At 35.9% G+C, this 22,742-nt stretch overlaps 2 protein-coding genes across 4 annotated transcripts in view; one reads left to right on the top strand and one right to left on the bottom strand.

The window, feature by feature from the left end:
* PIGF (phosphatidylinositol glycan anchor biosynthesis class F) overlaps positions 1-12,002 on the top strand; it is a 49,770-nt gene extending 37,768 nt beyond the window's left edge. For all 3 annotated transcript variants that reach the window (XM_069071630.1, XM_069071629.1, XM_069071628.1), the window contains one exon: positions 11,657-12,002. In XM_069071630.1, coding sequence (XP_068927731.1) covers positions 11,657-11,770 — 114 coding nt within the window. In that variant the 3' untranslated portion in view covers positions 11,771-12,002. The remainder of the gene's footprint in view (positions 1-11,656) is intronic.
* Positions 7,139-22,742, bottom strand: part of RHOQ (ras homolog family member Q) — a 43,981-nt gene continuing 28,377 nt past the window's right edge. Inside the window, exons 3-5 of the mRNA XM_069071633.1 lie at positions 13,888-14,052; positions 12,975-13,070; positions 7,139-12,347 (exon numbers count right to left, since the gene is read on the bottom strand). Of these exons, the coding sequence (XP_068927734.1) occupies positions 12,192-12,347; positions 12,975-13,070; positions 13,888-14,052 (417 nt within the window). The 3' untranslated portion in view covers positions 7,139-12,191. The remainder of the gene's footprint in view (positions 12,348-12,974; positions 13,071-13,887; positions 14,053-22,742) is intronic.

Here is a 22,742-nt window from a genome sequence, read left to right as displayed (position 1 = left end):
TTTCCTCATCTGTGAAATGGCAATAATTTTGATTATAATACCTGTGTTACAGAGTCCTTGTGAGTATCAAATGATGTAAAGTACTTTATAATCAAAGCAATATGTTATGTGTAAAGTATTGTTACTTCAGTATTTACAGTGATTGGCTCTCCATCTGCCAGTCACTAGCTATCAGAAGGGCTGTCATGTGGAGGAAGAATGATTGGGTGTGTGTGACAATTGTGAAAAAGGTAACTTTTGATTCACCTCAAATTTTTTTTTCACATAAATTCTATTTGTAGTAATTAAAAAATAGATAAGTCTGTCATTTAACTTGAAAAAATTTGTATGTAGCTAAGTTAGCAGGTAGGTGGAATAATGGATAGACTGCTGGACCTGGAGTCAGAGAACTGAATTCAAATCCAACCTTATATACTAGCTGGGTGAACCTGGGCAAGTCACTTAACCCTATCTGCCTTAGTTTCCTCATTTGTAAAGTGAGCTGTAGAAGGAAATGGCAAACCACCTCAGTATCATTGCCAAGAAGACCCCAGTGGGATCTTAAAGAGTCAGATACAACTAAAAAGACTGAAAAATTTGTAGCTAAAGAAACCAAACTATATTTAATTATAAAATTGTTATAGAAACAACTTCCAAATCTTGGACATTTCAGAAAGATCTTTCAAAAGTTGTTAAAAAAAAAATAAAGCTTCAACTATTTGGAAAAGAAAAATCCCGTGTGAAACAGGCTTTCCCCACCCAGGTGGGATAAATAAAGTTTTACCTCATTTATTTGAACATCTCTTTGAATTTAGGCAGCTGAGGTACAAAGAGGATAGTGTTGGACTTGGGGTTAGGAAGATTTGAGTTTAAATCTGGACTCAGGCATGTATTAACAGGTGAACCTGGGCAAGTCACTTAACCTCTTTCAGCCTCAGTTTCTTCATATGTAAGATAGGGGTATTGTTGTGAGCTTCAAATGAGATAACATGTAAAGTGCTTTCTGAGCCTTAAAATTCTTTATAAATGCTAGCAGAATAAATAAAATATTATTGACCCCATTTTTCGTAATTTTCATTTGTAGGAATTACATTTTTTTTTCCTGGGTAGGACCTGTTATTTCATTGGTTTGGTAAACTCTCAGTGAGGAAGTAACTACCAATGAATATCAACCTTGCTCTGTAACTTACAGATTAATCAGTAGCCTGAGACTATACAAGAGAAGTGACTTACCTAGCTTCACATAGCAATTAATATTTGTTAAGCATAGATTTTTCCCAAAACTTAGAAAAAGAGCAAAATTTAAGTGCTACGTAGTATAAAATACTTTAAGTCAAAATCAGGGTCACATTACTAAAAATTTATATTGACTATATTCAGGGATTAGTATCAGTTTTATGAACTTGGTTAGATATGTTTTTTAAGTAAGATGTTTTCCTGTACACGCACTGAGACTTTTGGGGCACCCTGCAACATAGCTGTTAGAATTCTGTTTTAAATATATCTTGTACTAAAACAAATTCTACCTTTTATTGGATACAGTTAGTAGGAAGTTAAATGGTATGTGAACTTTAGTGGTGGCTATGATTAAATAACAATCACATTAATAAACTAACAATTTTATTTTAATGTAACCATACATGGTAGCATTGTCTGGCTTATTACTACTTCATTTAATTAAAGTCTTAGGGCAAGGTCTTGGGCGCTCATCCCTATAAGATTTACTTGATTTTACTCTTTTCCCCATGAATGAAGACTGACTCTTTTACTTCTCACCCCCAATCAGCATTTTATACCCTTTCATTACACATTTATTACATAATTTCTATGTACACACAAAGTTCCTGAATGTTACTAGAGAAACTTTGTCCATGAATATATATGTAGATCATACATGTCTTCAGAGCCTAGTATACTTCAGCTTAATAAATGTTTGTAAAATCGAGCACAGCTCCACCACCAAAAAAAGATAACGTTGATTTGCACTTTCATCTTTTCATATATGAGTTGCCATATTCAGAAACCTGCCAGCTAATGGGGCATTTCGGTGACTACTGAAAGGACATTAACATTCAGGACCAGCAAAGACTTCATCAGAATTTAAAATAAGTCCATTTGGAATGCAAATGCAAAGTTACTTGTATTTATAACTGACACAGTCTAAATACAAAATAGTGAAACCTTAAAGCTTCAGCAATTTCCCTTTGATAAGCTATGATCCTAAGACCCTATGGATAAATTAAATAGATGACTGGTTCCAACTTTGGGTTCATCTTGCTCATCGGAAGGCAGTGGTTTTCAGTGTCCTCAGTGCTTTAATTTATATATTATACACCATTTTCCCCTGCAACACATAACATTAATGAGAGCAATTTGGAAACATCAGTAATTTTCCTTATTTTTGAGTAGGGAAAATATATACTAATTGCAAGAACTTCTAATTTTACTTAGGCTTTTAAATTAAAGTCTAAACTTAGTTTATAACCCCATTGCTAACATAATATGTATGTTTTCATCTTTAATGAAGCTCATGTCTATTAATTGCTGATTTCAAAAATAGTATTTTTGTTTCTGTCACTTATAGGAATAAACAGTAAGAGCAAGGAGTTGGAAGTCTGGCTTCACCTACATGTCTTAATGGCTAATTGTCTAATTCTCAGTGCAACATTGCTAAACTCCTGAGAGTTCTCTCTCTTTGGTTTTTATTCCCAGGATACAGGATGTGAAGAATAATATTTATTAAATGTAGTTGCGTGTAAGAGGCAAAGGGACAACACCTCAGGTGATTTTTAGGTCATGGGCATGACATTATTTTAAAATATGTTGCACTGGCAACATAGGTACCTATTCATTTTATTCGAATTCTAATCTCTGTTGTCATAGAAGTAGACACCTAAACATACTTACATATTTGTAGACTGGGGATTGTAACATTTTTATTTTAAGTATGATTCTTTCATTTCAAATTAAAATACTCCACATACGTATCTCTAAAAAGAATACAGGAAATCGAATGTGAGACATAAGAAATTTGCAAACATAATGGAATATTTTAAAAATGTGACTACCAAATGACCAACCACATTCTACCTGTCTTTCCCCTGACCAACTCACCCAGAGGTTATTCATAAACTGGCATATTTACCTTAGTAGTGAAATATATTCAAAAAGAAAAAAAAAAGACATTTTAAAATTGGTCATTGAAAATTTTTAAAATCTATAAGGAATAGGGGCGGCTAGGTGGCGCAGTGAGTAAAAGCGCTGGCCCCAGAGTCAGGAGGACCGGAGATCGGTTCTGGCCTCAGACACTTAACACAAAAAAAACTAGCCATGTAACCTTGGGCAAGTTACTTAACCCCAATTGCCCTCCAGAAGGCAAAAAAGAAAATCTATAAAGGCATGAATAAGAGACCTAGAGGACATGGCAAAATTTTCATTATAAAGCCCTTAAATACCCATTAACTGCCACGTTTACACTATTTGTATTCCTAGATTGATTTTTAAAATCTTAAAGCACTAAATATATTTTAGCTCATTCAACAAGTTTTGGTAAAATTGAGCAAAAAGACTGTACAAAATCTTAAGTACTTGTTACATTAACATTATTTTATATATATTGGAAATGATTGCATTTTCTGGGCTCTTAACTGCTTATTGTGTGCCCATAGATATGATTTTAATTCTTACTTGAATGCTTACTTGTAATCTTTTTTCCTTGATGATTTAGAACTGAAATCTTCAGAAGTGTTAGATCAGAAGAGTTAATATGATTTTAGAATGTATACATAAGTGATTTTTGACATTTTTCAAAATAATTTTTTGGCAATTATTTTGATTTATTTTTTAAAAAAGAGATAACTGCAAAGTTTTATATCTCTTGTGGAACTTATGTTTTATGATTACTGTTAAGATTTTGAAATCTGTTTTTTCTCCTTTACTTTTCCTCTTATAGTTCCTTGAATGCTTTTATTCATAAGAGAAAAATCAGTATTGCATGATGACATAAACTAGATACTTTGAGAACCAAATGAGGTCCTTTTGAGTTTTGATGAATTGTTTATTCTTAAGAAAACATAAGTAACTTTTGATTTTAATGAAAAATAATATGGGGCTTAAAATAGCAAAATATGGGGGAAAGGTTATATACTTCCTAGAATAAACAAAGTTTTAAAAAATTTCACCTATAGTGTAGTTAATCTTTTTGTAGTGGTGCCTTTGAATAGCAGTTTCAAAAATTGCTAGGTTTTATACTAAAATCCAATACTGAATTTTAACTTTTCTTCCAAAATTCATTAGGGTACCTTGGCCAGTAGCATTATTTTGTTTTCCACTTGACTGAAGAGAGATGTGCCTTTTATTTGGTAATTAAAAAAAATAATTCCTTGGACCAAGTGCCTGATCCATATCAGTTATTCTAAACTAATGCATAGCTGTGTTATTCAGATAAATTTAGGCCAATTTTTAAAAAATGAAATTGTCTCCCTTCATTTAACCTAACAAAATTAAATTCTAAGCTAAATATTGAATTCTGTTCAATTCAGTGTTTATTAAACACCTCTATAAAAATTGAATATTTGAGGTGCACCTAGAAAGTAAGATCTTTCAAACCAAAATATCAGCTATTCTCTAGGTATGGATTTGCTGAAACTTATTTCCTCTGGAGTTTAAAGGCAGGAAGGTGAATCAGTTGGGCCTGAAGTTAGGAAAACTTGACTTTGGCTCCAGCCTCAGATACTGACCACCTGGGTGACACTGGGCAGTTCACTTAATCTCTGTTTGCCTCAGTTTCCTCAGCTTTAAAGTGGAGATAACAGTACCTTCCTTGAAGATTTATGAGGATCAAATCAGATATTTGTAAGGCATTTAGAACAGTAACTGACATGTAGTAGGTGCTGTACAAGTACTTATTCCCTTTGCATGAGACAAGAGACACAGAAAAGAAAAAGCATAACAAAGTGAAAGAGGAAAAAAAGAATATGAAAGGCAAGTTATACAGCTAAGGGAAGGGTTCATAGAAACTATGAACGTATATAAATGCATATTTAAATATGTACATATATGTATGCACACTTAATATTTTTTGGGGGGGGTTACTTTTGCTTTTTGGTTTGGAGGGGGGAGGGCAGGGCAATTGGGGTTAAGTTACTTGCCCAAGGTCACATGGCTAGTAAGTGTTAAGTGTCTGAGGTAAAATTTGAACTCAGGGCCTCCTGACTCCAGGGCTGGTGCTCTATTCACTGCGCCACCTAGCTACCCAACAATGTTTTTTGGTTTTTTTTAAGATTGTTTTAGCAAAAATTTGGATATGTCTTTATGCATTACTTTATTCCACTATTCAGTTTGAGAGAACAAAAGACTACTTGGCCAACCCAGGTTTTCACAATAGAGTATCTGATAGACCTTAAATCCCTTGAAAGTAAGGATTGTTGAACTTTTTTGTATTTGTATTATTCCTAGCACCCAGCATGGTGCTTGACAAGTAGTAGTCTCTTAATAAATGCTTGTTAATTGTTTACTTAATCCCACCTGGGGGTCAGTTGTAGCAATTGAGAGCAAAACTGTTCTTTCTGTGAAGGAAATTTTAGAGTAGAAAAGAACTTTGGAGATCATCTATTCCAACCCCTTTATTTCACAGGTAAGGAAACAGTGCCTATACAGATAGGAAGTGGCAGAGCTAGGATTTGAATCAAGGCCCTGACCGCAAATCATCTTTCCACTAAACTGTGATGCCAGTACAGTATTATTGTAAGGTGATTTGCCCAAAGGCATACACCTTGTGTCTTCTGGCTCCAGATCCATCTCTTTGCTATACCATCATGCCTCTTGAGCAAAAAAATGTAACTTTTTTTTTGTAGTGCCCTCCTCTCCCTCACCCATTACGCTGTATTTATTTTGTATCTAGCTTGTATATATGTCTCTATTTGTTTCTTACCACTTTTCATCTTTGTATCTTCTGTGCCTAGCACATCATATAGGCAAGTAATGCTTGCTGTTGAATATGTCACATTAAATCAAGGCTCTTTTAAGATTGATAAAGACAAGGTACCCTTTGCATAAAATATTATCATTGCTATCAAAACAACAGAAATAAGAGATTAAGTAGTAGCATTTGAAGAAAAGATGGGGTATTCATCATATTGGGATTTTTTAGTTTTTAATGGAGAGCATTAATAGAATCTTGAGTGGGAGGTGGCCAGTAATAGCAACCGTTCACAAAGGCTGGGGCTTATGGCAGTGTTGCTTTTGCCATTGATCCCCTTTGCTCCAAATCAACTGCCTTTTAAGGTTTCTTGTTTTACGTTAAATTTCTACTACAAAAATGACTTGGGATGAAGTCTTGCCTGACAAATATTCCTATACTGTAGTCCTGGCCCATTTACTTCAAACACTGTTTAGTTTAATAAAATCATAATATAATAGAAAAAAATAACCTGTTTAGTTGGAATATGGTCTCTTAGGAAGGTAAAATCAGACTAAGTAGACATGTATTACCTGGATTAGGATGGCTTTAGGACATGCACCAGAAGCTAGGCATTTTCTTTCCTCTATATTAGGGGGTAGTTTTAATTGTTGGTATTTTCCTAAATCTATGTAAAATATTTTGAAAAGCAGTGTTTCAGAATTATAATTCATGGCTCTAAATAAGTCATTTAAAAATAGTACTTTGGGGTTTTTTGGTTATTTGACCACAAGTTTGAAAAAAATTTCAGCTATTTATAGGATAATTCAATGAATATTAGCCAAATGTCAGCACAGGAGCATAGGCCTGAAATTAGATAGGGATTTACAGAGAGTTTTACAGAGATTTACCCAAGTTGGAATTTGACTGGGCAGCTAAAAAGGAAGATCCACCAAGCCTTTGAAAATATTTTTGGATTTTAATAGACTACAAGTGGTCTGAACATGTTGACTACAAATGGTTTGGACTCTTTAACCATATTAAGTAGATGAAAGGAAAAGTGAAAATAAAGGGAAGAAAGAAAACTAATACACATTCTCCTTAATAGCAAAAGGCTGTTATTTAGTTTTAAATACAGGCTACCATTATACAGGATAAGAAGTTTGATGATTTACACACACGCTAAACTCTGCATATTTATTTTATTTGTCATCTAGGAGTTAATAGGGACCAAAAAAATCACTTAGGAAAAAACAGAACTATTATTTTGTATTTAAGTTTAATAATGGTACTGCACATAGAAGCACTATTTTGAAACAAAGGTTACTGAAATACTCAGTGATAAAGCTTCATTCAGGCACTGCTAATCTGGAATTTTTGAAAGCTTAACCTAGTCTGGGCTGAGGTTCACTTTGCTGTAAAAGGTAATGCACTAAGCAGAGAAAATAAAACAATTTTAGAGAGAAAAATATTTTTAAGAACTTCACCACATTTTACGCAAAAAATACTAATTTTAAGTTTATTATTCATTGAAACAGGACTTATTAAGCAATAAAAGAACAGTTTAAGTTATTTGGATTACTTCCTGCATTTCTATAATCAAACTTAATTCTTTTGAAAATGTAATTTCAGACTGATCTCTCCAGGTTAGCTCATATTACTATGATATCGTTTTATTTTGTTTCCAAGGAACTGCCTTCATTGTTTTGAAAAGAAAAAAAACCTCAAACCCTGGAATTTTACTGAAAGGTCATTTCCAATGACCTAATATTAACAACAACAACAAAACCCCAAATCTTTGGTTGAATTAAAGTAGTGTAACTAGGACTTCCCATAAGAAAATGCTCATTTTAAAAGCTCTGAATAGGGGACAAATCACCCCAAACTAATCAAGGTCAAAGGAGTACAACCTAAGGCACCTCAGAATCACAGATGACATTATCATCTTTGCTAAAGCTCTAAAGACCAATAATGAATGAATAATTTGTCTTTGGAATGTAAAGATGAAAGCCTGATGGTCTAAAAATGCTTATTGCAACCAAGGTGGAATTAGAATCTTTAGGATTTTAGAGTTGGAAGGAGCTCATTTTACAGGTAAGGAAAATATGTCTTAGAGAGGTGAAGTGACCTGCATAAGGTAATGGCAGAGCTGCAATAAGAACTCAGGTGTCCTGCCTCCTCATCCAGCAGTGGTTGCATGTATTTGAATTTGCACTGTGTATGTAAAATATGGCAATTGGTTTTAGCCCGATGGAACTGTGCAGTGCAAATTCAAATAATGCAGCTACCTCAGGGATTCATTGTGCTAAATCTAGCCAGTTGTGAACCATCTTCGTAGAAATTGTTAGCTGTGAAGTATGTTAGCTAATAAGCTTGGATATTCTGAATAAGCTCAGCTAGATTTCTAAAGATTCATTTCACACTATAAAAAAAAATCTGTCCATAGTTATGATCTAAAAGCAGCAGTCCACCAAACCTAGTTTAAAATAGTAAATGGTCACTCTTCTTGTTCTAGATGATAGGTTCATAAGACTTTAGAGCTTAGACCACAGAGATCATCTCTTCAATCTCCTTCACTTTACGGGTGAGGAAATTAGTGCCCAGAGAGGCTGAGGGATTTGCCCAAGGTCACCCAAGTAAATATATGGAAAATAGCCAAGATTCAGACTTGGGCCATCTGACTCCAAAGTCGTCATTTCTCTAGCTAATATGAAGAACAACTTAGATGATATAAAAATAGCTTTTTTACTGGGTAAAATAATCCTGTAAAGTGGTAGAGTGAAAAAGAAAACTGCACTTGGACTTGGAACACCTAGATTCAAGTCCCAATTCTTACACTTCCTACTTTTGTGAATGTTGAGAAGTAGGATCTTATTTTACGAATCACTCAACCCATCTGAGCAGTGTTTCCTTCATCTGTAAAATGGAAATAATACGCTTTGCTTCACAGGCTTGTTGTAAGGAAAACACTTTATAAACTGAGAAGCATGATGTAAATATTTATTATTATTCTGCAGAAGCCTTTGTATTTAAAAAAAAACATTTCCTATAGACTTAACATACAGTGAGCCATTGTATTATTAATTTAATGACTGACAGCACATTTAAGTACTGAAACATTTTTCAAGTGGGAACAGTCTAATGTTCCATTACCCAGAAATATGCAATTTAATTGTGGTAACTAATCAGCTTATACCTGGAACCTTATAGAAACCAAATTGAATATAACAAACCATGATTTGGGCTATAAAAACTAGGAGACGTTCTACAATGTTCTTTAGCTACTTGAATCAGATGAGTTATCCTGACTCTGAAATATGGAAAGGGATAGTTAACATTTTACAGTCAAGTAAGAAAAAAAATGGTGGTGGGGTAGTCCTAGATTAAATTTGCCTGATTATATGTTTATATAAGAGGTACAGTCAATAAGGTGATTTGAGTACATACTATATATTTAGACATAGTAACGAGGGTATGTAGAGGTGTATATATTTAATAAATACTTAATAAAAATGAAAATTTGCCTTAATTACTGACTACCCTTTGTATAATTGAACCTTATTTGAATGATTACATAAAAGTGTTGTTATTCAGTACTAGGCCAGTCTGTCATGGACCTCTAGCAAAGCGGTCCCTTTACCAAGAGGACTGTGCTGTGAAGACTAAGTATTACCTTAAAGTAGTACTGTGTCATTCATTTCAAGGACTAGAAGTTCCTGTATACTAAAATACATACAGAGGACTACATGTGAAATAAAAAAAAATCCAACCAATCTTTTTCCTCAAGATTGCACAAACTATACCAAGAAAATGGGGGGGATACTACAGGATTGGAGAAGGCATATGTCCTCGTTTATTTAAAATTATGACGAAAATGATCTGTGACAATTATGAGCAGACATCAGTTCCTGGGAAAATCCCAGAAAGTAGTGAACTTATAGAAAAAAAAGCATGGTGATGAAAGATCCATGTGAATAGGACATGCCAGACTTACTGCATTTCATTTTCGAACATGATTGCTACAGTGGTAGATCAGGGCAAATGAGATCTACTTTAGTAAAACTATTTGATGAAATCTCTCCTACTGTTCTTGTGGGAGGAAATGGGGGGAAAAAAACATGCCAGCTAGCTGGTAGTGTGTCTAAGGTAGATTTGGAATGAGTTGAATAATTGGGGGTTCAAAGAGTCATTTTTAATGGTTTGGTGTTAGCTTAGGATGACTCCAGTGGAGTGCTCTGGGGATCTGTGCTTGGTCTTGTGCTGTTTGGTATTTTTATTATGGATAGAGGCATGGATGGTGTGCTTTTAAAATATGCAGATGACTCAGAGTTGTAAGAGATGGCTGATACACTGGATGACAGGATTCAGAAGATCTTGATGGTGTAGAATATTGGGCCAAATGAAATTTAATAGGGATAAATGCAAAGACTCACTTGGATTCAAAAAATCATTTTCTTAAGTTCCAAATGGGAAACTGATTATAGCAGAATTTGTCTGAAAGCAAATTAAACCAACCATACGTGGAATAGAATCTTCAGTTCTGGATTCTACAAATTAGGGCAGAAGTTGAAAAGAAGAAAATTTAGGCTTGATGTAAAGAAAAACTAAAAGGAGGAAATAGGATATTTTGGAACATAGTTAATTTCTCTCTCTTGGGCTCTTTGAACAAAGCCAGAGGGCTACTTACAGGCTATATTAGGAGAGGATCTTTTTTTCTCATATGGTTTGGATGGATAGCCTCTTAAGTCCCTTCCAACTCTGAAATTCTGTGATCCAATAGGCAAATAAAATCAACACTTACTCCTGTCATTGTAAGGCTCAAGAAACCGATTAAAAGACTAGGAGCTGAACGTCAAGATCTGGTTTCAAATTCTGATTCTGCCACTTACTGCCTTTGTAATCTTGGGCAAGTCCCTTTACCTCCATGAACCCCAAGTGTTCCCATACATAAAAATTAGTGAGGTCTAGAACCTGTCAGGGGTTCTTAACCTTGTGGCCATGAACTTATTTTTAGAAATATTTTGATAACTATTTCAGTAATTGGTTTCCTTTGTAATCTTTTGTGTTTTATGCATAGAAAAACATTCAGAGAAGGGGCCATGAAACAAACAAGGTGAAGAATCCCTGGTCTAGGTGATCACAAAGTCCATTTTACCTCTGTGTATTTATTATCCTTTTACCAATTTTGAAATGAAACCTATAGGACATTCAGTCTTAGCTCTTTTGGCAGGGAAGGGTTCCCAGAAGGACTTTTTGACAGCATCTGCTCTGTGATAAATTTCATGTAACATGTTTTGACTTCTAGGTCTCTTCCCCTATTTTATATAGTTCAAAGATTTTTGTTTAGTAACCACAAATTCCTTCTTATTCATTCAATGTACATATCCACAGTAACAGGGCAAGAATTTTTTTTTTTTTTGGTAAAAATGAACTGCTTTGAAGATCTGAATTGAGCCCAAGATATACAGCAAAGTGGGAAGATATTTAATAAGTCTGACCCAAAACTTAAGTTTTAGCATGTTTCTCATGCAAGTTTTGGGAGCATCAAACTAAATCTACAGTTGGCAGAAGTCCAGATACATCTTAATTGCACATTAACTAAAAACTGTACAGCATTTAGTGTTCGTGATAAATGTAGGTATAATCTTATTACAGTTTTGGCATTCATTAGGAAAGCATGTTAAGCTTTAAAATAGAAATGTTTAGATTACACAGAACTTGTGCTCAAGTACAAGATAAAACATTTTCCTTCTTGTCTCCCACACTCTCTCTCTTTAGGTCTGGCCCATCTCATGTACGCTGGGAGCCACCTTTGGGTACGTGGCTGGTCTTCTCATTTCCCCTGTATGGATTTACAGGAACAGGAAGCAGCTCACATACAAGAGCAGATAAGTGGAGCAAAAAGAGAAGGCGTTTCTTTGTGCAGATTCCATAAAGACTGTGCAGAAATTTATGTGGTCAAAGCAGAAGATTCAAACCTTCTGAAGTATTACTACAGAGCCAAGCAATTCCATTTACAGCATTTTTTTTTATGCAGTTGCAACATGGTGTGGTTGTAGCTTTTTAAACTATGAAACCCCTGAGAGATTGTACCTTCTAGCTGAAATAAAGTATTTGTAACAGATTGTGGCTTCAGATGCTGTTGGCTGCTTCCTGGCCTGTTGATGGCTATTCTTAATGAACTTCGCAGATTTCTCAAGGCAGTTTACTTTCTTGACCTCAGCTTCTAAACTTTACCTGCAAGAGGTTTATCTGTACCGTTTCCTATAGTGGGAGAGAAATACATAGTATTCCTGGCCAATGCAGCCCTGTCTCACGTAATTAAACAACAGTTTATGCATCTTGATCCTATTCTTTTTTTCACTGTGTGTTTCTTTGGAGTTAAAATGGCTATGATAGCTTCATCAAAAACCGTCTTCAGGCCTTTCTGTGTTAAAGCTGAGCACTCCACATAGCAGCATGCTCCTATCTGTGGAGGAGAAAAGGTCAATAGTTACGCATTTTTAAGTTTTCTGAAATAAATTATTATGGGTTTTTTGCTTGGGAAAAAAATGCCCACTAAAATATTTCATTCCTGTCTTCCGATAAAGATTTTTTTTATATTTGAAAGATACCCATTTACATTTAATTTCTAATTGGCTATTACAAGGAAGAATATAAATTTCATATTAGAACCAAAATATAGTAAAGTCTCGTGTGCCACTATTATTTCTTCAAATGACTGATGCTTATTGCCATCATGAGTAAGTCTACAAGAAATTGAAAAAAATCATGAATTAACGTTACTTTTAAACTAAGCTGCAAGACTGATGATTTTGTTTGAAGTCACTGAAATCCCGTAGTTGCTCCTAATCAGATGCACGTACTAAGTTTCTTTCACCTTTAAATGGTTATTTGTCTAAAAAGTGACCCAAAAAGTCTTTCAGCATTTAAATTTTCTCTGACTTGTCTGCCCATATTTCTGAGTTCCTAAAAGTTTACTTTTTAGAAGTATAGGCAGGTATTCATAGATTCATCTCTGACATTACTTTTACCTTATGTTTCTTAATAAGAATAGGTTTACCTGAAAAGGGATAGGGAAGAATGACCCATTTACCTCTTTTGCTAGTTTTTGTCCTTGTTCCACACATACAGGTTTTTCTTTCATATCATTCAATCTTGCTAAAGTTTTGGGGTCATCTCGAAGATCAATCTAAGAAAGATCAGTAACATGCCAAAATTACAAGGCATTTCAAGATTAGATAAAATAATTATTCCCATTTATTTCCCACATTCCTAAAGAAAATAGACAAAAAGGTGTGGTGTTTTCCCCTTCAAACTGTAGTAGTTGCTCCTTCCAGCATTTTCTTCAAACTGACTATAGAACTTAGTTCTAATCCAAAAGTGAGACAATTTGGATTATTTGCTAAACCTTGAGGCCAACCATTGACCCAGACAATACCCCAAACCAACTATAGCAGCTACCAGTAATCTTTTTTTCTCGGATAGAAACCGAGTTCAAACATGTTTTCTTATATATTGGGCACTGAGGGGATACAAGATAACAAGTCACCTTTCTTGTCCTTGAGCTGACAATTTAGGAGATATAAAATTATTTTTAGTTATGTATCACTATATATAACATATACATATAGTAATATTGTTTGAGGGGAGAATGCAACAAATGCTAAAAGAAAGGTTTCCCCCCCCAAAAAAATAAAAAGAAAGGCCCTAAAGTTCCAGGGGAGCATAAAGGAAATTGATATCAAGGTCATATTTGGGACTGGAATTAGGTAGGAATTCATCAGGTTGAGGTAAAAAGGTGGGACAGCCGTCCGTGTGTGTAGGATACTGACTCATCTAGTTTGGCTTTGGGCAATAGAAGATGAGGCTAGATATTTTGTCATGGGGCGGTGAGGGGTCATTCGTCTCTGAAGCAAGTAGCATTATCAAAACTGTCAAGATGATTACCCAGGTAAGAGGAGAGCTGGAACAGAGTAGAAAGGGATGAGACTAGTTATCAGACATACCTGAGTTCCGATTAATAAGAAGGGTACATTCGGTGCATATTCCTTTAACTCTGGTACCCATTCCTCCTTCACATTTTGAAAGGAGGCTGGGTTTACGACAGAAAAGCATATAAGGAAGACGTCAGTCATAGGATAAGATAAAGGTCTTAGGCGATCATAGTCTTCCTGGGGAAAGAGGAAGAAATTTCTCTGTTGCATTTTAAAGTAAAACATTCAGGAATAGCAGACAAATTGAACATGTACAACTGGCTATTTAAAATACCTTAATTCTGTTTTTCATGATATTTGATTAAAATTGTTGTTTGGTCATTTTCAGTTGTATCCTTCCCGTGACCCCTTTTGAGATTTTCTTGGCAAAGATAACCAGAGGGTTTGCCATTTCCTTCTCTAGCTCATTTTACAGATAAGTAAACTGAGGCAAATAGGGTTAAATGACTTGCCCAGGGTTACACAGCTAGGCTGAAGCTGGATTTGAACTCAGGTCTTCTTGACTCCAGGCCCAGTATTCTGTCCACTGTACCACCTACCTGCCCTTTGATTAAAATATAATTTTACTTTATAGGGGCAGGGGTGAGTAGAGAAGTATATCATTAACAATGAGCAGCCCTGAGAATAATGATTACTAAAAGCTATTACTTATGTTTAAGTTCAAAACTTTGGATTTCCTAGCTCAAGATTCTCTCCACATATTAAGCATATTGTGTATTATAAGGATTGGGGTAATCCTTTTTTAAAAAATAGGTGGACAAAATTATCTTTAAAAAAAAAAAAACATTAAAAGTCTATTTTCCAGACCTATGACTTCATCAGTACAGGGAGCTCCCAGGCAAGAAACCATTTGGAATTTATATAGTGTTTGAGAACAGCCCAAGGTCCTGGCTTCTGAACCCAAGGTCCCAGAGCCAGGCTGTGTCAGGAGCCTTGCCGACTCTAGCGGCTGGCCCTTTAGCCGCTCCCGATACCCCATCCTACCACCCTTAATCTTACAACACTTCAGTCGATCTGAGATTAATAGGGCAGGTTGTAGGAGAATCCCTGTAATGTCTTCATTTTACATGATTCTTGGCTGTATTTTTCAGTTCACTTTTCCATTGAGCATCAACTCTCCCACTGGGCTGTAGAGGACTAAGAGCCTATTTGCATTTGTACCTGTTTTCTGGGTTGCTGTAGCCAAAAAAAGAGTCAACATGAACTGGCCAGCCTTCTGAATGAGGCCCTCCACTGCTAGCTAGACTAGATTTTGGGTGAAGACATTCAGGCACCAGGACTTGAGGTTTTGGCAGCTTGGCAGAACCTGCCAATCAGTATAGTATTTTTAAAAGCACCTACTGTGTGCTGGGCACTGGGTATGTAAATTCAAAGAATTAAATAATACCTATTTGTTATTTCCACCTTTCCTGTTACCTTCAAAAAAATTTTTATGTAATTCTGTATTAAAAACTGTATGTGTTGTTCAGTCGTCCAACTTTCCATGACCCTGTGCACCATACTGTCTGTGGGGTTTTCTTGGCAAAGATACTGAAGTGGTTTGCCGTTTCCTTCTCCAGGGGATGAAGGCAAACAGGGTTAAGTGACTTGCCCAGGGTCACATAGCCAGTAAGTATCAGAGGCTAGATTTTAATTCAGATCTTCCTGACTCTAGGCCTAGTGCTCTACCCATTGAGCTACCTAGCTGCCTCAAAAATTGTATAGTATTTAGCAATTATAATTTCAGGTATGGTTTTATACTTTTGATCATACTACCTTGAATCCACTATACCTAAGACATGCAATAATAATAACTTATATAGCAGTTTACAGTTTATAATTCTCTAATTTGATCCCCACAACAACTTAGTACAGCTATTTAATAGTAACTAGCATTTATATAGAACCTTAAGATTTACAAATCACTTTGTTATCTCATGTGATCCTCACAACCCTGTGAAGTAGGAGCTATTATTAATCCCATTTTATAGATAAGGAAACCAAAGCTGAGAAAGGTCAAGTGAATTTCCCATGGTCATAGAGCTAATCAAAGATAAAACAGAATTAGAACTCAGGTCTTCCTGCCTCTGAGCCCAACACTATTCACTGAACTACCTGGCTATCTCTAAATAAGTAAATTGGGATTGAGAAAGGTTAAGGGCCTTCCTTCCCCAAGGTCACAGGTGTCCTAGAACCTCAGAGCTGAAAGGGGACTTATTGCTCATCTATTCTGAACAATACCTGAGAAATAATCCTCTACCACATACCCATCAAGTGGCCATCCAGCCTTGAACTGCAGACTTTTAGTGAGAGGAACCTATTTCCTTCCATGACAGTCAGTTACACTTTTGATTAGCTCTAATTGTTAGGAAGTTTTTCCTTACAAAAGCTGTAAACTAGTTCATGTACTGTCAGTCACAATTATTGGAGAGGACAGAAATTCCTGTCTCTTCTTTTATTCTCAAGTTTAAAAACAGAGAGGACCACAGTCAAATCTGTTGCTTTTGAGCAAAGTGATGCACTATTGATGGAGAAGGACCAAGAAGGAAACTTTAATCACAACAGGTATTAAATGCAAAGATTACATAAAACATGTATTTGTGGCAGAAACAACAGACCAGAGTTCATCCTGACCACCATTTGGCACATCACAATGCAAAGTCACAACTGTGGCTCAGTTGCCCTAAATCTCTCAGAGTAAGTGCTGTCATGAATATGAAAACTTTTAAATCATGGCAAAGTAAAAATAATAACAGGACTTTTCAGGTTTGCAAAGCCCTTTACGAATACCTCATCTGATCCTCCTCGGGAGGTAGGTGCTATTATTATCCCCAATTTACAGAAGAGGGAACTAAAGCAGTGGCTTGCTCAAGGTCATAACAATTTAGTGTCTAAGGTCGCATCTGAACTCCAAGTCCAGTGCATAATATACTGTGCTACCTATATGTAAAGGTACTACATAAAAGTTGACTGTTTATTGGCAGTATCATGGACTGAAACTGAAAAAGACTTTTCAGAAGACTGCAGATTTTTATATCATGCTTTTGCTGAAAGGAATACAGTTGTGTTAATGTTTCGTTTTCTTGGATCTTTCCTGTCCCTTTTAAATTGTAAATAAGAACAGTGTCTGATTAATCTCTATTATAACCACCTAACCCAGGAACCTTATTCTTCTGCACCCTTAATACTAAAACAGAACAATCCGATGGCCTGTTGTAACTTGGTTTGTGAAATGGGTGTGGGTTGCATCTGTAGTGTTAAAATAATTAGCCCTTTTTCCTCAATGCCCCTTTGACTCTAATTCATATAGTGTGGACATTGAAAGGTGTTTTCCAGAGTGACCACTAAACCTATTCGGATCATCAATTTTCACATAATTTGAATCCAGTAAAAAACACATTAACAATATTGAACATAATCATTAGGTATTTAAGAATTCTATTTTAGTAAAAGAAAGGGAAGTAAAGAGAGAAGCTATTTCTCTGACCTAAAATGTATCAATAGAGTTTGTGTCTAAGATGAAATACTTAACAGCCTCTAACCTCAGATCTATTGTTTGAGTGCTACCACAAGGATAAGTATATTACTCTGATTAACTGAAGTATTAATTTCCTTAATTGTATGTTAGCATCCTTTTGTTCTTTTATCCGTGGTTCATGCAATTCTCTGAGATAAAACTTCTTGAACTCTGAACATCTTAAGTGAACTCAGGAAGAAATTTTGTAAAGAGTAAGCACAATCTGCCTCATCCTCTGTGTACTTTTAGTTTGTCAGCATAAACAAAGTTTGCATTTGTGGTCACTGCCCTTAATTTGGGAATGGTCAATTATCCAAGTCGCTTTTCCTCATTTGTCCATCGTCAAATCTGAATGTTCTTATCAATTTTTTAAAAATCAATTAAATTTTTTAGTTCTGATTGAGGAAGCTGGCATATATTTTTAGGTACTAATACATCTGAAGCTGGCAACTCGAACATTATCCGAAGCCCAAGGACGAAACAAAACATTGAAAATGCTGTAAAATAGCAGACTTCTCAAACCTGAAATTGCAGGCTCAAGGAGTATGCCTTGTGCTGAGGATTTCTGCTTCCCTTTATTTCTGGCCAAAGAAACAACACTTCTCTTCAGAAACACAGTAAAGTGTTTTTCTTTTCCTAGTAGTGCTCTTTAAGAAATTTCCATTTGAAATGTTCCAGTGAAATGTTTTCCAAGCATGTTTAGAAACGACTATCTTATTTTTCTGTCTTTATCCTTCAGAACTGGGTCCTGCCAATAAGACTGTAAATTGGTAAAGAAACTCTTTAGCCACTTCCTGACTAGCTAAACCCTAATGAGGAGACCAAGAATCCTAAAAGGAGGGTTTACTGCTACCTGAGTCAGTAATGGACCTTAGCCAATGACTGATGGAATCCTTAGGAGGATCTCTCTTCTGTTATTAGAAATCCTGATACTCTGCTCACTTCCCACCCCCACCCTGACTTTTCAGAATCTTCACTCTTACTTTTCAGGTGATCACCGTCAATCAAAATCTGGACAGAGGAGAACTATGACTGACTCTGTCCTCTTTAGATCAAGCGAATGAACATCAGAGTGCCTAGTAACTTCTTAAATCCAAGTTGTACATTTTGGCTCTAAAACTGGCAAGTCATGTGCTTGCTGGCTCTGCCTTGAATTATATGTGCAAAGCACTTTACAAACTTTAAAGTGTTATTATACAAATGTCAGTTATCAAGGTTAGCATCTCCCTTAAGGTTAGTAATTTCTTAAATAGGAATACACATATACTTGAGTATTACTTACAGACACAAGGGTATGTATATATATTTAAGGATACACATATATTTGATTATTTGTATTAATTATAGATTGTATAATTCTATATTACAAAAGGGGACACACACACACACACAGTACCTTACCTAATATTGGTTGATTTAAGTACTAGCTTATGGTACAATAAATAGGTTTTTAAGAGGCTGATGGATCTGTTCTCATAAGTGATTTTTCATTTCAAATTAAGATAAAGGAACATATCTATACACACTGAAATATTTCAAGGGCTTATTATTTCATCAGTATGGGAACTCCCCTCCACAAATGCAGATTTTATCCTCTCTAACTCAGGAAGAGTTAGCCAAACAGCTTAGTATGATGAGATTAATGCCACATTAGTGAGTTTTTAAGCTTTAAAATCTATTCATTGTTCATGTTACTTATATACTTTACAAGATTCCTGATTCATCAAGGTGAAAGAAATCCTTTTATAGAGATAGACTTCAATCCCTCCATACTTCAAGGACCTGTAATTCTATCAGTGTAGGTGTTCTTTTCACTCATAAAGATCACAACTCTTTATGCCTAGTAGAGGAAGCTGAAAAAAAAAAAATACATCCCCCTGAAATCAAGCTTGTAATGAAACTGTGTTTAACTAGACTAGTTCTCAAGACAATAGACATCACTGGGCATGTACTGGAAACCCAGCAAGCTAGAATGTATCAAAATATACATTTTGCTGGCATAGTCTTCCAAAAGTCACCTCTATGCCATGATGAGGCATTTGAGTAGGACTTTATGGACCATTTACACAAAACAATAGTTATCTAATAAATCTTTGATGATGGTTTTGCTGATGGTCTGAGTCTGTAGGAACTAAAAAGACATGAAAAAATATTAATGGTTTTGTCTAAGAAGAAAAATGAGGAAGTTACATGTGTGTTTATATTACTGTTGCCATCTTAACTACAATTAAATATTAATGTGTGCATATTAATTTACATTGTATATGTTGATTTATGTTTGTTTATCTTTCCCATTTTAAATGAAAACACTGTAGCAGATGTGGTTTTTTTTTTCAGTCCTTTAACTGTTGTTTATTCTACAACAAACTGCTACTTAGAAATCACAAACCAATATTTACTAGGAGCCTGTTATGTAACAGGCACATAGTTGAGAGCAATTAAATTAAATTCAACATTTACTGAGTAGCTATATTGTACAAGACTTTGCAGGGGATACAAAAGTAAATTGTAATTATTTTTATGGTGGTCTTTTTTTTTTGTTTTGTTTTTTAAGCAATTGGGGTTAAGTAACTTGCTCAAGGTTACACGGCCAGTTATTTCTGGGTGTGGTGCTGAGTGTCTGAGCCCGGGATTCTATCTCCAGGTCTTCTCAACACTGGAGCCGGTGCTCTTACTTGCTGTGCTACCTGGCCGCCCCTATGGTGGTCTTTTTGCAATAATAATACTGCAATAGACAACTGTCAAATATCCTAGAAAAGAACAATTTTTTGTTGCCCCTGGGTATGATAAAACGTACTCTACCCAACCCCTTTCTTTGCCTCTCCAAGGAGTACCCTTGAGTTATCCTTCCTATTATTTGCATCTTCCTTATTCATGTATAGCAGAAATGTCAAGATTCATGGTTCATCTCTTCCAGTAATATATCCATTCATTCATTGGTCAAGGGCCTCACATATAGACTACCAATAATCAAATTAAAGTTTGATGGTTCAAAACACTGATTCTTAACACCCTTTGCCTCCTTTCCAACCATTCTGCTATATTTTCTGCAGAAATAGGAAGGCCACAAAAGACTGAAGCCCATATTTTATTATTCTTAGCTTCATGGATTGCCTTCCTCTTTCCTTTGTCCCCCAAACACACCAAGTGGATAAACTGGTCTTTAGAAAACAAATGTATTCCTTCCAAGGACATGCAAGTATGAAAGTGGAAGGAAGACTATAAAGAGAAGAAAAAGGGAAAAGATTTGTGAAAATAATTTCAAGAAATCTTCCTGAACACTTGATCCCTAATATCACAGTTCTGTATGTGCTTCTAGAGGAGATAGAGATGCCACTAAAATGAACAGAAGACGGGAACCAAATGTATACTGAGCAGATCCATGCTGGAGGCAATATAATTGTGAGAGCACTGAGGGACTGATATACAAGTTATTTGAAAAAAGCTATCAGCGGTATGGGGAAAAAAACAGACCTTACTGACAAAAAATAAAAAAAGGCGCAGAGCACACCAATAACTCTGTCCACTCTCCCATCTATACAAAATCTTTTAAAGTTACCCATGTACCAACAATGAGCCACACCTTTACCATTTCACAATTAACTCAAAGTTTTAGAAAACATAAGCGCCCATTGTGCTTATCTTTTGTTGACTGAAAAGAAACTCATCCATTTCATTGGGTAGAACAATATGCTACCCTGTGAACTTTCACAAGCTACCGTGTTTCCCCAATAATAAGACACTGTCTTATTTTTTTTTTTGGAAAGAAAAACACCAGAGGGCTTATTTTCAGGGGAGGGCTTATGTTGTCCTGCCTCAGCTCTCCTCCGCGGCACTGCTCTCAATGGCACCAGCAAGCAAATCACTGGGGAAGAACAGGATGATGCCCTCACTGCTGCAGCTCTGATTGGATGCAGCTCGGAGCGCGGTGTGCGTTTCACCCGAGGGGAAGGGGGGGACGGTGCATACAGAGGGTACCGTAATGTAGCGTGTAGCACAGGGGATCACCTTCACTACAGTAGCAATCTCAATAGGGCTTATTTTAGAGGAATCTTACACAGTAAGGGGAGGGCTTATTTTTGGGATAGGTCTTATTATCGGGGAAACACGGTATTTCCCATGCATGCATGAACATCACTCAGGAATCTTTGAAAGGTGGAACAATCACCCTGTTCAGTAAAGGCAGACCATAAAGATCCGGTTAAGGCCTAAAAGAGGGAGCTCTATGTTTGGTGTCACCACTGGAGGGGAGGAGAGCCAGCTTTGAGTCCAAGAAGGTTCCCTATAGATGGGGAGCATCTCACCACTAGATATTTCTGTTTGCAGATAACATCACTGTGATTACATCAAACACCAAGATGCTATGGGGCTTTCTGAAAGAGATCTGTAATCAAAGAGTTTGGCCTGTCCATCCACACAGAACAAGGGCTTGAACTCAAGCGTTAAAAGAGAGGGAAGAGAGTGATGTGAACTGCTTTCAGGAATTTGCCAAGCTTTTTTACTACTACTCAGCTTCCCCCAAAAGCAAAGGTCCATCTTTTCAATACTAAAATTCTATGGGTGTTGCTAGAGACCAATGAGACATGGGATACCACTGCCTCCAAAAAACTAAAAATAGGTATCACACAGAAGACAATGGAGAGACACATGATGGTTGTGAACATGCTGCAATATGTAACCAATAAGGAATTCTGAAGAACAGGAGGAGTAAAATATGTCATCAAGTAACTATATGACAGGGAAAAAAAAAAAAAAGATGAGCTGGTCCCATAGCAACAGAGAGGAAAGTCAGGTGAACAGCCAGAGTGCTTAACAAGAAAAATCAAGGAAAACCTCCAGACTAGTGGGTGAACCCCCATAGTGAACTTTTGGGAGGACGTAGGCAGGAGTCAAACAGGATGGGGTCACAATCTGAACGGGTGGAGGGAACTACCAAAATGAGAGATCCCAGATCCTTTGGAATACAAAGAGATAAGTATATTTAGGGAGCATACAGTCTAAGTGATGAGACAATATGTACCAATCTGGTGAGCTACAATTTTCTGCTACCAAGGAGGAAGAACCTTTCTGCTGAGGAGAACGTATAATACAGAAACATCAGATATAAACTTGCCAGAACCTTAAACACTTAAAATTTTAGTACCCTTTAAGGATGACCAAAAAGCTCTAAAAATTTTCTTGGTATAGATGTTCTGGTCACTTCTGTGCATCTTTTACACTTTCTATTGTGTAAGACAAAATCAGGAACAAGGTAATGAATGAAGGACCCGACATATAAACTATCAGGAGTTCTAAGTAAATTCCCTTTCACCTAAACTGGAGTTTTCCCAGGTCTGTGATTTAAGAAAGTCTTTTTAAAACTAAAAATATA

Source organism: Petaurus breviceps, unplaced genomic scaffold (assembly GCF_028583685.1).
Source record: "Petaurus breviceps papuanus isolate PSGF00001 unplaced genomic scaffold, PetGlider_PUasm1.0 90842, whole genome shotgun sequence".
NCBI lineage: Eukaryota > Metazoa > Chordata > Mammalia > Diprotodontia > Petauridae > Petaurus > Petaurus breviceps.
The sequence above is the reverse complement of the archived record's forward strand: the minus strand, read 5'-3'. Positions and strand labels throughout refer to the sequence as shown.